Consider the following 15,315-nt stretch of genomic DNA (forward strand, 5'->3'; position numbering starts at 1 on the left):
GTTTGGAGACACTCAGCCATGCTGCTGAATGACCATCTGTGTCTAAACCAGGGATGTCATTTTTTTGTGGCCCAAAAAACCAAACAAAAAAAAAAGCAACAGCGAAAATGGAAAAATTGGCAGTAATTTTACAAGAATTAAGTCAAATTCTTAAGAGAACAATGTTGTAATATAACCACAAAATGTCATGCGTTTACAAGAATGACGTCATAATATCTCAAAATATAACACCATATCTGTAGAAACGTTCAAATATGCAACAAAAGTAGGGATGTCCAATAATCTCGGCCCGATATTGCATAAAAATGTGATATCGGCAAACATCGCTCTGGGATTTTTTCCCGATAAAGAAAACGAATATTAAAAAAATATTGTAGAGACGGACATTTTAATATTCCCATGGCTAGGACGCCACCACAGCTTGTTGACATACCGTGCCGCCCACCTCCTTTACGCTTTCCACAGCCTCCTGTGTTCCTGGCTAGCGGCTAGTCAGCTAGCTCCTCGCATTAGCCACTGGGATGCTAGCTCTTAGCCATTCAGTCAAACACAAATTGGAAGATCTTGACGTTCTCGCCAGCTCGTGGATCTTGCTCGGTAGTAACATTTTCCATGTTAGTAGAAGGTACCGAAGGCTTGAGACTCCACTTCCTTGCTGGCTGTTTGACTTTCATCTTAGCCTTGGCGCTGCCGCCTCGATGTCAATGGGCAGATGGGGAATCATGCCGATGCCGGACGGTTGCTCTCATCGAACACGGCACATGAAAATGTGATGAATAAACAAACGGAGCTGCTTGAAAGGCAGCCACTTGTGGTGGCGGTGTTAATTCCACGACATACATACACAGATTTGTAATGCAATACACATAATAAATAATAAGACAGAAGGTAATAAGTCAAGTCCTCCCATGACAGGAGATATGTAATGTTGGACATATCGGTATTGGTATTGGTTGATATCGGAAATTCAAAGTTGGACAATACTGGCAAATAAGCCAATATCGGGCATGCCCAGAATAAAGTCATAATGTTATGGGAACAAAGTGTTTAATATTATGGGAAGACAATGTTCAAGAATAAAGTTTGAAATGAAATGAAGAACAAGCTATTTTCACAGGAATAAAGTCAAAATATTGAAGGAATTTTATATTTCTTTATTTTGGGAATGTTGCCCATCATCCACAATCCTTATTTTTACATTTGTTAAAACAAACACCTTCAGCCATTTCAGACGATTTGGACTGATCTTTCAAGGCACACAGTTTATGGTGTTTTATGGCTATATAAAGATGGAACCTACCAAAAGAAAGATTAGATTCCTGTCTTTCATCAGAAAAAAAAGTTACCTTTTTCTGTTCTTTAGTAATCAGCAGTAGAACATAGGTAAGTTTCAGGGAAAATATCAGTTCCTTACTAAAAAAAGGGGAGAAAACCATCTTTTTTTAAAAACATACATTCCACTCCTCCGTGAATCACCAACTTACCATGGTGGAGGGGTTTGTGTGCCCGAGTGATCCTAGGAGCTATGTTGTCTGGGGCTATGTGCCCCTGGTAGGGTAATCCCAAGGCAAACAGGTCCTGGGTGACGGGCCAGACCAAGAGTGATTCAGAAGACCTTTATGAACAAACTTGAGGAGGGACCGCACCTCGCCCGGACACCGGATACCGGGGCCTCACCATGGAGCCAGGCCTGGGGGAGGGCCTCGCAGGCGAGCGCCTGGTGGTCGGGCTCTCACACGTGGGGCCCGGACGGGCTCAGCCCGAACAAGCCACACGGGATCTCCTCCCCGTAGACCCACCACCTGCTGGGGCAAGCATAAGGGTCCGGTGCATTGTGCTTTGGGTGGTGGCCGAGGGCAGGCGCCTAGGCGACCTGGTCTTCGGCGGCCAAATCTGGTTCTTGGGACATAGAATGTCACTCCTCTGGCAGGGAAGGAGCCCGAACTTGTGAGAGAGGTTGAGACATTCCAACTAGATATAGTTGGACTTGCCTCAACCCACAGTTTGTGTTCTGGATCCAAACTCCTCGAGAGGGGCTGGATCTTGTTCTACTCTGTGGAGTTGCTGCAGGGGAGAGGCAGCGAGCTGGTGTGGGCTTATTAATAGCCCTCCGGCTCGGCGCCTCTGTGTTGGAGTCATCCCCAGCTAACGAGAGGGTCATTTCCCTACGCCTTCGGGTTTTGGAAAGGGTCCTGACAGTCGTTTGCGCGTACGTGCTGAACGGCAGTTCAGAGATCCCAGCCTTCTTGGAGTCCATCAGAGGGGAACTGGAGAGCACCCCAACTGGTGACTCCGTCGTTTTGCTGGGAGACTTCAACACCCATGTGGGCAATGACAGTGTGACCTGTAGGGGAGTGATTGGGAGGAATGGCCTCCCCGGTCTGAAGCCGTGCGGTGTGATGTTGTTGGACTTCTGTGCGAACCACAGTTTGTCCACCACAAACACCATGTTCGAACATAAGGATGTGCACATGGCACCAGGACACCCTAGGCCGCAGGTCTATGATCGACTTCGTAGTCGTATCATCAGACCTGCGTCTGCATGTTCTGGACACGCGGGTGAAGAGAGGGGCTGAGCTGTCAACTGATCACCACCTGGTGATGAGTTGGATTAGATGGCGGGGGAGGATGCCGGACAGACCCGGGAAACCCAAACGTGGAGTGAGGGTGTGCTGGGAACGTTTGGCAGAGTCTCCTGTTCGTCGAGTCTTCAGCTCTCACCTCCGGCAGAGCTTCGCCTGCATCCCGGGGGAGGACGAGGACATTGAGTCCAAATGGGCTCTATTCCGTGCCTCCATTGCTGAGGCAGCCGATCTGAGTTGCGGCCGAAAGGTGGTCGGTGCCTGTCGTGGCGGTAAGCCCCGAACCCGATGGTGGACACCAGAGGTTAGGGCTGCCGTCAAGCTGAAGGAGTCCTATCGCGCATGGATGGCTTGCGGGACTCCTGAAGCAGCTGATAGGTACCGGCAGGCCAAGCGGCAGTGGTTAAGGCAAAAATTCAGCTGTGGGAGGAGTTCGGTGAGGCTATGGAGCATGATTTTCGGTCGGCCTCGAAGAGGTTCTGGCAAATAGTCCGGCGTGTCAGAAAGGGGAAGCAGTGCCCGGTCCACATTGTTTACAGTGTGGACGGGGGCCTGCTGACCTCGACTGAGGATATAGTCGAACGGTGGAAGGAATACTTTGAGGCCCTTCTCAATCCCACTGACATACCTTCCATAGAGGAAGCAGAGTCTGAGGACACAAACGCGGACAGTTCCATCACCGTGGCTGAGGTAACTGTGGTAGTTAAAACGCTCCCCTGTGGCAAAGCTTCGGGAGTGGACGAGTTTCACCCTGAATTCCTCAAGGCTGTGGATGTTGAGGGACTGTCTTGGCTGACACGTCTCTTCAACATTGCGTGGAAGTCGGGAACAGTACCTCTGGGTTGGTGGACCCCCTTTTCAAGAAGGGTGACCGGAGGGTGTGTTCCAATTAGAGGGGGACCACACTCCTCAGCCTCCCTGGGAAAGTCTATTCCAGGGTGCTGGACAGAAGGGTACGACCGTTAATCGAACCTCGGCTACAGGAGGTGCAATGTGGTTTTCGTCCTGGTCGCGGATCTCTGGACCAGCTTTACACCCTTGCAAGGGTACTGGAGGGTACCTGGAAGTTTGCCCAGCCGGTCTACAGTACATGTAATTTGTGGACATTAAAAGGCATTCGACCGTGTCCCTTGCGGTGTATGTGGGAGGTGCTCCGGGAGTATGGGATTGGTGGCGCGCTACTATATTCCATTCAGTCCTGGTACAACCGGAGCAGGAGCCTTGTTTGTATTGCCAGCAGTAAGTCAAGCCTGTTTCCGGTGAACGTTGGCCTCCGCCAAGGCTGCCCTTTGTCACCGATTCTGTTCATAATTTTCATGGACAGAATTTCTAGGCGCAGCCAAGGTGTCGAGGGAGTCCAGTTCGGGGGCCTTAGGATCTCGTCTCTGCTTTTTGCAGACGATGTGGTCCTGATGGCCTCATCGGGCTGTGACCTGCAGCGTTTACTGGGACGGTTTGCATCTGACTGAAGCTTCTGAGATGAACTTCTGAGAAAAGGGTGGATTGCTCGTCGGGGATTGCTCCCGGGAGGAGCTCAGAGTAGAGCTGCTGCTCCTTCACATGGAGAGGAGCCAGTTGAGGTCTCTCGGGCATCGAGTCCGGATGCCTCCCAGACGCCTACCTGGTGAGGTGTTTCGGGCATGCCCAGCAGGGAGAAGGCCCTGGGGCAGACCTAGGACACGTTGGAGGGATTATGTCTCAGAGCTGGCCTGGGAACGCCTTGGTGTCCTCCTGGTGGAGCTGGAGGAGGTGGCCGGGGACCGGGAAGGCTGGGCATCCCTACTGACATCTGCCCCCGCGACCCAGATCCGGATAAGCGGAGGAAAATGGAATGGAATAATACATTTCAAGCATAACTTTTACTTTGACCCAAATCTTTTTTTTTTGCTTTTGTGACCGCTCAAATATCTAAACAACTAAACATCTAAACAACTATACCACATCAAAATAAAAACTAAATTATAAATAACACCATGAACTAGTTAGTATTTTCACATTTGGAACTGAACTGAAAATTTCACTATGCTACACTCCTCCATGCGCTTCTACTTCCACCTTGCGTCATGTGTGTTTTTTCCCCCATTCAAAATGTCACAAATGCACTTCTGCCACCATGTGGCCGTTTTTATGGCTTAAAACTGCTCAAAAAATGACATCCATTAGTGTGCGATTGCGTCATCACCTCTTTTTGCCTCTTGCACAACAAAACATGAGACATTCAAGTACGTCTTTGGGATCGGGCGTTGGGGATTATAAAAACGTACAAATGCGTCTTTTGGTGTTGAATGAGTGAAGAGAAAAAAGTTGTATAACAAGAAAAAAAAAGTTGCAATTTGACGAGAAAACACTCAAAGCATAGCATAGAGTTGAAATATTCAAGGAAAAAAATATATTAACATATTAAGCACACAAAACAAAAGGTAATTTTTGGAAAATTAGGTTGGGGAAAGGTGATATTATTATGCAGTAAGTTCTTAGCTTATCTACTGTACATGTGTTGCTTTACAAAACATCAAAGTGGCAAAGTTGCATCTTTTCATTTTTCACTACAACTTTTGACTCTGCTTATTGAAAAATAACACGTACGGTGGATTTAAACTGATTCTCCTGTTAGACAGCCAAACGTAATTAAATATCGTATGTATGTATATGTGTGTGTGTGTGTGTATGTGTGTATATACAGTCAAACCTGTCTTAGCGGCCACCTTTATAGAACGGACACCTGCCTATAGCAGCCACTGAAAAATCCCCCGCAGCAAATTTACATGTTATAGACCCTGTGTATAGCAGTCACCTGTCCAACGCGGCCAGCGGCCACCCATTTTGTCTCCCTTGGTCAATATCTGACCGCATATAGCGGCCAAATTACCAACTCAAGTAGAAGCTTCATGCACGACAAAGTTTGGTTTTTCAATCAATGAAGCCGTCGTGTGTAGACTTTAATTACTGAGTCCTAGCTCAGTCACAATCATTCACAAGATCCACACAAACTGTCAGTTGTTCCACATAAAAAGCCGTCTTCTGTTGAGCTTGCTATTTCCTGGTCAAACATGTAACTTTAAGAGCATTTGCACCAAAACATTACCGCAAAGTAGGCTGGGAACAGGACGTGCTCCCAGCGACGCTACAATAAAAAAAAAAAAACATACGCCAGCATGCATGCGGCAGCGGGAGCAAAACTGAGTTCGGTTGTACTTAATTGAAGTATTTTAGAATGTACTCACGTTATTTTTCATCAATCCTCATCCACAAATCCATCAAAGTCCTCATCTTCTGTATTCGACACAAACAAAGCCGTCTTCTTTTCCGTTCGCTACTAGTCTGTTAACTTGTCAGTGTTATTCAGCTCCGAAGCAAAGAAGGAAACTTCTCCTGTTGCTTCTGCCAACTTTATTTACTGAACGCGGCCACCAGACAGCAGCTCAGAACACACACACATCTCTCAGCATCGTCTCTCCTTCCTGCTTGCCCACAAGGCAAAGGTTAAACAAGCCCCACTACATAGCTGTCCAGCCAATGCCTGTAAGAAATGACACCGTTTATTTCCTGGTGTGCACTGGTCAATACTGTAATGCTGCTTGTTGTGGGGAAGGAGAGACTCACGTCGCCGATGCACTTTAATGGCTTTATTAACAGCGGAGAACACTGCAGGACTTTACATCCACGCCAACATAAACACACATACTGTAAATACTGACGCCCACCGTCACTTCCCATCACTTCCTGATGAACTAAAGCTGTAATGACACTCTGCCGTATAAAAAGTAAAATATTAAAAACAAGCGTAAGACATTACGAGCACAGCTTTGTTCTGTGGGTCGTGGATATATTCTATCAGTTATTATTAAGCCTCTAGCTTCCTTTTAGTCAGTAAAAACCTTGGCTATGATTGCACTACATTGTCATGTAGACCTACAAAGTACACTTGGAAGAATAAGAGGTGAATAAATGTATTGCAACTGATGTGAAACTGATGAGGGGTAGGATTAAATAAGCTTTGCTTCTTCCTACTCCTTTTTGAACATGCAAAATTGTGAATTGTACTATGTGATGTGCTACTGTTTGACTCATGCATGTTCAGGATTAAAACCATGAACCATGATAACAGTAGTAGTAATAATAATAATAATAATAATAATAGTAGTGCTGTACAACTTTTATCCGCAGTCCGCAGTGCCCTCTACTGGTCAACATTATTATTATTATTTTTCCCCTTTTTTTTCTTTTTTTTTTCCTCTACTGATCAACATTCAAACTGGACACCAACCTGTCTATAGCGGCCACTTTTGCAGACTCCCTCTAGTGGACGCTATAGACAAGTTTGACTGTATATATATATATATATATACAGTATATATATGTGTGTGTGTGTGTGTGTATATATGTGTGTGTATATATATATATATATATATATATATATATATATATACACACAGCTTTGTATCGACAAAGCACAGTTGCCTCGCTGTGGTTTCCAAAGCCTGCTTTTTAAATTTTTTTCCCTGCAGCAGCAAAAGCAGCCAATTTCCATCACGCTGGTTTTATTTACTTATTTTTTTTACATTTTTCCATGCATGCAGTTTGGGGGCAAGGCTGAGGTTGACACGTCGTGTCGCATTGGCTTCTTTGTTTTTCCTCTTGCCGGTTTCTTTTTATTTATTTATTTTTTTTAATCAGCGTTGCTGCTTCAGACAGACAATGTCATATCTACGCCACTCCACCAGCTGCTGTTGGCATAGCAACAAACATAACCTAACACCCGTTGCCGTTTGTGGCACAAAGCAGTGCAATATCTTGTTTTTTTTTTTCATTAAAGGCAAAATATCACTGAATTTTTTGCCTTGTTTATTCCTTAATACACGTTTGGATGTTAAAATGTAGTCCATCGACCACCAAAAACAACCTTTTTGTGACTAAATATGTCTCGTGTCGTGGGAAAAGTTTTTGTTTAATTTAACTTTTAAATTTACTTTACCTTTTTAAGCCCTAACCGAAAAGTGTCATTTAGGACAGAGTTTGTTTTTTTTTTTTTTTTTTTTTTAGTGAATATTACACTTCAAATTTGAAGTTGCAGTGAAAAAGATCAAATCAATTCAAGTTAGCGAAGAGATCAGCTAACATGAGTTAAACAAAAAAACAAAGCAATAAAATAAACAAAGTTTTAAGTAAAAAAGAAATTGAAGTTGGCAGAAAAACATGAGCTAGCATCAGCATAAAATTAATGAAATAAATAATACACAATAAAAATATAAGAATCTAATAAATATTAACATTCGAGGTAGATTAAGTAAAATAAAATAAAAGATCAAATAAATTTAAGTTACCAAAACAAAACACACGAGCTAACAAAAGTCTAAATCAAATCCGTAAAATAATAAATGAACTAAAATATAACTACCACACTTAAAATTTCAAGGTGAAGGAAAAAAAACAATCTCTTTCAATTAGCAAAACGTGCTAACACGAGTACAACTGAAATCAATGAAATCAAATTTGTTAGTAAAAAAAATATTAATTTAGCAAAGCAAAAACATAAGGATGCATTCGTAAAAAATCTATGACATAAAAAAACATGCACAATAAATAACACAATAATTTAATAGATATTACATTCCAAATTTTAAACTAATGAAATTTAAAAAAATGATTGCATCTATTTAATTTAGCATAGCAAAAAACATGACCTAACAAAAGTAAAAATCAAATGAAAGCAAATACTGAAGAACTATTCTCGATCAAAAAGAACTAAAATTCTGTGTAATATTAAATGGAATATTAAAAAAATATAGCAAATCCATTGAAGTAAACACAAAAGTCAGGTCGATAACAAACAGGCCCATTTTCAACACAGTAATGAGGCAGTAAAGGGAGTATGCCGGAAAAAAAAAAAATTGCGGATCACATGCTTCAACGTGATTGGTTGCGGTGGCTACGCTAACTTGGCCGCAAACACGTATTCTTCCTCGCGTGGTGGGGCAGTGAAAGACTCGCTGTGTCAGCAGCAAGTCGATGCTTGCGGGGTGCAGACATGTGGAGCACATCTGGTCACATGACCCACTGACAGCAGAGGCGTTGGCGTCTGTGTGGTAACGGCGGGGGCTATCACCGCCTGCTGTGAGTAGTGGAAAAAGACGTCGGTCACACTTGGCGCTGCTGATGCCCAGATTTTGGAAATCCCCCTCCCGTGTGTCGTAAGGAGCTCATGGGGAGGGCGCGTGCGTGAAGGAAAGGAAGCAAGAAAACAACCTTTGACCTTTAGATTATTCGTCCTGTCACGACGTAGCCGCGCTGCAGTACAGTAGCTTGCGAACACATCAACATCAATCATGTCATTGTTCACTGTTGGATGACGCCGCCGAGCACATGACCCTCACAAGCGTGCACTTCCTGCTTCCTGACTGTCATGTGATCAGTTACGATGAATGCCGACCAGCGCACAGCGAACCCCAGTGTTTGATCAGGCATGATGCTAAATGTTCTTCTTCTTCAAAAAAAAAAAGAATGCTAGTCTGGTCAAAAGTATTGGGACAGAGAGTGAAAGGTGTTGATGATCAAAATATTCTGGCGACCCACAATATTTAAAGTGTCTCGTTGTGAATCACACCTCCACATTTGGTGACGCTGACATGACAAACGGCAGCTCGCGCTCACAGCTGCTAATGAGCGCCGGCTCTGGTGTTTCCCTGGACCATGGCTTGGCCTTAGCTCCAAACCTGGCGTGATACGACAACTGCTGCAGCTGCGTCTCTTGGTGCAACGAGGCCTGTCACGATGACAAACGTTGCTGGTCGATAATTGTGCTACAAATTATCGTTGATAATTGATGTTATGAACACATTTTTTTGTTGTTGTTGTAATTCACATTTGAACCACTAGATGGTACTCGATGGTACCTGTCTGAGCCACATTAGCTTGACACAGAAGTTGCCTGTATGTATGTTTGATGTGACAATTTGTGAGCGCGGACCATTTTGCACTGTTTTGTTGAAATTTACTTTGCCGACCAAACGCCTCAATAAGCGTTGACTGTCGGAACGAAGGCTCCGCTGCCTGAGGCACCTCCAGTATTTTATTTTTTATTTTTTCTCCCAGTTGAGAAAACTGTCGGTGTTCATACTGTTTAAAACCGAAATATTGGCTGTGGCATTCGCCTGAGAAACCGCTTTTGTGCTGTCATTCATGTTGGCGGATGCTGCCTCACAAAGCTACTGCAGAAGGTAGCCCCGCTCCCTTGTGAGGGGAGGAGACGACAGGAGGGTTCATCCGGCTGCAGAGCGAACGCTCTTGTCATCCAGCCTGAAAGATCCTTTGAATAATCGATTTATCGATTATGGTGACAGGCCTAGGTGCCACATATCTGGACTCCTGTCTGGTTGGGAATCACGTCTCCACAATATGACATTGTCAGACCAGCGTATGTGCTGCAATTGTGACCTGATGGTGTTTTCACAGCAAAGTGTTGCACTCGCGCAGGAAACGCGACCGTTTCCTTGTTTAAAAGGTAGCATAAACCACACCAATTACCAACATGTCTCCTGTGGTCACCGAGTGCAGGGTCTACAGAAGCGAATGACCCCCGAGGTCTGCAATCAGTGCCGGGTGCCGAAAACCTCCTGATGGTGTATTCGCTGCACAAGATGTCTGTCGTATCCCAGCACCTTTTATCTAGCTCTACATGCGCTTTACTACTCAGCTCTTGGTGTGAAAGTCGACTGCATCGGCGCTATGAAGGCTGACTGCAGTGTGTTCCTTTCCCGCTATTACAATATTGGTTGTGTTGCGCAATATACAGTCGTCCCTCGCAATATTGTCTCTTTTGTTTCAATCATAGTTGAACCTGTGGTTCAGGTGTCTTCTTCCTCTGTACAATAAGTTAGATGTGGTCATATCAGTGAACAGCAGTGCTTTTTGGTCTTGTCACTTTATGTTGTACATTTTTAATGTGAGATTTCCACTTCATCTTCTCGTCCATTATAACCCCGAGGAATCGTTCATCCTGTCAATGTCTACACCATCAATTTGTATTTTTTCTTACACTTCCTTTCTGCAATTACCAAATAGCATTACTTTAGTGTTGCGATAGTCTGTTTTTATCAAACCATCTTTTTAGAACAGTATAGTTATCTCACCTGTGATTTTTTTTTTCTTTTTTTTTTTTTTTTTTTTTTTTACAGAATACGGTTGCATCGTCTGCAAATAATACTTGCTTTAGGTCCTTCAGGACTTTACAGATGTCGTTTATAGATTGAACAGTTTTGGTCCTAGGATTGACCCCTGAGCATAGATTTTTGGGAAATCATCATCACCTGCTTGCAACTAACACCCTTTAGCTGAATAAATGCCCCACTTTTAATTACAACATTTACGGTAGCTTTTTTACGGTAGTTAAAAAAAAACAAACATTTATAATAAATATGTAAAACAGAAATGTTAATATTTACTAAAATCATGACATATTTATGGATTGGTGAAATCATGACCTGAGATCCTTTTTATTTAATGTAATTCCTGAATCTAAAAATTCAATCTAAAAATAACACAATTGTTGAACACTAAAATCATGACATCTATTTTTTTGGCATAATACATTGGTTGTAGTGAATAAATATGTTTTACTTTTTTGACAAAAGATATAATTTTTGAGGCTAAGCCTTGTCTTTTTTGGGGGCGTGGGGCGTGGGTCCATCTGTTTCTTTTTGTTGTTGTCCTTTTGATAGGGTGGAAGACTTTCACAGCTTCAGTCATGCAGAAAGCGTGAAAACACCTGCATGATGGGCGATGGTTGGGTATAAAGTAACCCCCGTCAGCTGTGTAGTAACCTGGCCCGCTGTTGCCCGGCGACCTTAAGCCCACACACTTGCACAATTTGACCCTTTTGGAAAGAGAGAGCAGGTAGTTTGGGTGAGGGCAGGATGTCTGATCGCTGCCGGCAGCATGCCAAAGATGAGGCGTCACGTGACCGCCCAAGACATCTTGCTGTGTAAACGTTGCTAATCATAACTCGGGGCTGCGCTCAGGTGACGCTTGAGTCCGCACGCACGCCGGCAGGCTTTCACAACCCACGGAAAGGCGTTTGAAACACTGCAGCGGGTGGTGCTCTAACTACTTACTCAATCGGCCAATGAGTAAGCTGAAGCAAGTCTTGTCTGGAAAAGGCACAAACATGATTCTGAGTATGAAGAACAATAAAGAAGAAAAAAAAAATCCAATGCTGGAAAGCAGTGTGGCGCCATCTGCTGGATGTGTTGGGTTCGTGCAACATTTCACCCAATCTGATGGCAGAAGCTAACCGCCCTTTTTTTTGTGTGTGTCGGCAGCTCTCTGGTGGTTGCGAGTTGACCGTGGTCCTGCAGGACTTCACAGCGGGATGCAGCAGCGAGATTTCAGTAAGCACCGGTAAGTGTCCATCTGTCCACCCCGTCACCCTTTCCCATGTTTGCCAACAAGCCTCACAGGTGCCGCAATCGTGTATCGGAATCGTGTTAAAGTTGATGCTGTTTAAAAGTACTTTGTAGTAAGACGTCGTTTTTGTGTGTGTGTGTGTGGCTTTAATGCAAATGACGATTCGATATGCATCTAGATATATGAGTTAAGATCCATCTATCCATCTTCTGCCGCTTATCCGAGGTCGGGTCACGGGGCCAGAAGCCTAAGCAGGGAAGCCCAGACTTCCTCTCCCCGGCCACTTTGTTCAGATCCTCCCAGGTCCTCCCAGATGACAGTGCTTCGGGAGAGCCCAGCCACCCTAAAAAACCCTCATTTCGGCCGCTTGTACCCACCATCTTGTCCCTTCAGTCACTACCCAAAGCTCATGACCATATGTGAGGGTAGGAACGTACTGTAGATGAACCGGTAAATTGAGAGCTTTACCTTTCAGCTCAGCTCCCTCTTCACCACAACAGACCGATGCAAAGTCTGCATCACTGCAGATGCGGCACCAACAGCACCCTCAACGTCATGGCTGCGCCTCGTGCTGTTGATTGAACTAAATTGAACTATCCGGCGGATCCTCCTCTCCAGAACCCCTGAATAAACCTTACCAGGGAGGCTGAGGAGTGTGATTCCACAATAGTTGGAACACATCCTCTGTTCCCCCTTCCTAAAAAGGGGGGACCAACACCCTGGTCTGCCAATCCAGAGGCCCCGCCCCTGTGGTCCACGCGATGCTGCGGTGTTGTCAAAGAAGACAGCATCACAGCATCCAGGGCCTTAAGGAACTCTGGGCAGATGTCATCCACCCCTTGGACCCTGCCACCGACGAGCTTTTTGGCAACCTCAGCCCCAGGGATAGGAGAGCCCACTGTGGGAGTCCCCAGTCACTGCTTCCTCATTGGAAGATGTGTCAGTGGGATTTGAGGTCTTGAAAGTATTAAGACATGATTCACCAACGATATACAGTGGTGCCTTGGTCTGCCCCAGAAGGTCCGACTCAAAACATAACAGGCTCTAACCAAAGCAAATTTCCCCATAGAAAAGGATGGAAATCCAATTCATCCCTTCCAGACACCCAAAAATGTTAACACGAAACACATTTTATCGACAATAATTCTAGTTTCACATACAGAAAAGGATGCACAAATGACAAACGAATGGACAAGTGAACACTTAACATCACTTGAACATCACTTAACATCACTTTTTTCCTAGTTTTGTCGAGGACAAAAAACATCAGTTAGCCAAGTAACACAAAATAAACACATTCTGCTGCAACCACAATTTGCTGACATGTAAAAAAAACAAAAAAAAAACACGTGTTAAACTAAATATCAATGATATTTTGAACGCTAAACAAGCGTGCGAACTCAAGCCGCGGCAACAATTTTGGTAGTTAACCAAAAAACATGCAAACTGGGGGTGGACGTTAGCCGAGGGAAGCACTATATTTTAAAAACAGAAGGATTCGACACGATTCCATACAGTGTACAAACGATTCGATTCAAAGTTTCCGTTTGATGTAGACATGAATCTTAAAATAAAAAGTGTCATTCTTACAGTGTTCAAATATGTGAAAGAGTACATCATCATCCCCAAGCATGCTTTGACGGTCCTTCAACTACATCATTTTTAGAGACAAAATATAACATTTTGTGCCCAAGTGTAACATTTTTATCAACAAATATTACAGATTTTTAGTCAAATGTAACATTGTTGCAGACAAATATTTCATATTTGTGGTCAAGTATACCATTTTACTGCATGCTATAACATTTATCATTTTAGTGACAAAATATAACATTTTGTTCCCGACTATTGCATTTTTGCCCTAAAATATTTCATATTTGTGGTCAAGTATGCCATTTATGCTATAAAAGTATATAATTGTCGCAACAAAATGTAACATTTTATTTCCAACTATTGCATTTTTGCAGACAAATATTTTAAATTTGTGGTCAAATATGCCATTTATGATACAAAATATATCATTTTTGTAGCAAAATATAGCATTTTGTTCCCAACTATTTCCTTATATGGACAATTATTACAGATTTGTGGTCAAATATGGCATTTATGGTTTAAATGATATCATTTTAGCGACAAAATCAAACATTTTGTTCTAAACAATTGCATTTTTATGGACAAATATTACAGATACGTGGTCATATGTGCCATTTGTCTTGTGTAATGGCTGCTCGTTTTGCAGGCCAGACAGTAGAGCTGCTGGAGAGGCCTAGCGAGCGGCCCGGCTGGTGTCTGGTCCGGACCACCGAGCGCAGCCCACCACAGGAGGGTCTGGTGCCGAGCTCAGCACTGTGCGTGTCGCACTCGCGCTCCAGTGTGGAGATGGACTGCTTCTTCAGCTCGGGGAAAGGTAGGAAGAATCATCAATAACAACACAATGTTTGATGTTTGTCATGTTTGCTCTGATCCCTGCTGATCCAGTCCATGAGTCAACATTTCAGACGAGGGAAGACATTATATTTCATGATTTTTGTGGTCCGCTTAGAGCCTTTCTGTGTATTTACATCCAAAACTACCCTGTTCATGCAGAATATGCCATAGCATTTTTTTCCCACATTCTAGTTTTGCTTCTTTTTGACAAAATACTGCATTCCTATGGGGAAACGACCCTTTTCTTGGGCATATGTCATTTTTATGAACAAATGTAGCATTTTTGTCCAAAACAACATTTTTACAACCCATTTTAGTCGTTTTGGAACCAAATATGGTCTTTTTATTGACAAAGTATGGCATTGCTATGGGTCAAACTACTGCTTTCTTGAATAAATATATTATTTTTGTGCCACAGTAACTTTTTTGTTGCGAGCAACTGCATTTTGATGGACAAATATTGCACTTTTATGGTCCAATATGCCATTTGATAGAAAGTATCTAAACTGAATGACTGAATACAACTTTGTTATCAGCTTATTGCATTTTTATGGACAACCATTGCACTTGAGTGGCAAAGCGTACAATTTTCACATCCCAACATAATCTTTTAGGGAATACATTCGGTGTTTTGTTGGCAAAAATGCAGCATTTCCATGGGCACTACTACTTCGTTGAATAAATATGCCACAATATCACTTTTTTGTTGTCAACTATTGCATTTTTATGGTCAAATATGGCCTTTATGTTAAAAAATGTCAATTTAGCAACCAAAGACAACTTTGTTATCATCAATTTTTCTGGACAAATATTGCCCTTAAGTGGCAAAGAATACAATTTTTCCATCTCAATGTAGTCTTTTAGGGAATAAATGTGGTGTTTTATTGGCGAAATGTAGCATTTC

General features: G+C 43.2%; 1 protein-coding gene across 4 annotated transcripts in view; it reads left to right on the forward strand.

The window, feature by feature from the left end:
• kalrna (kalirin RhoGEF kinase a) overlaps positions 1-15,315 on the forward strand; it is a 196,654-nt gene that overhangs the window by 123,917 nt on the left and 57,422 nt on the right. For all 4 annotated transcript variants that reach the window (XM_054787409.1, XM_054787412.1, XM_054787413.1 and 1 more), the window contains 2 exons: positions 11,900-11,978; positions 14,224-14,391. In XM_054787409.1, the coding sequence (XP_054643384.1) occupies positions 11,900-11,978; positions 14,224-14,391 (247 nt within the window). The remainder of the gene's footprint in view (positions 1-11,899; positions 11,979-14,223; positions 14,392-15,315) is intronic.

The sequence above is a fragment of the Dunckerocampus dactyliophorus genome, chromosome 9 (assembly GCF_027744805.1).
Source record: "Dunckerocampus dactyliophorus isolate RoL2022-P2 chromosome 9, RoL_Ddac_1.1, whole genome shotgun sequence".
Taxonomy (NCBI): domain Eukaryota; kingdom Metazoa; phylum Chordata; class Actinopteri; order Syngnathiformes; family Syngnathidae; genus Dunckerocampus; species Dunckerocampus dactyliophorus.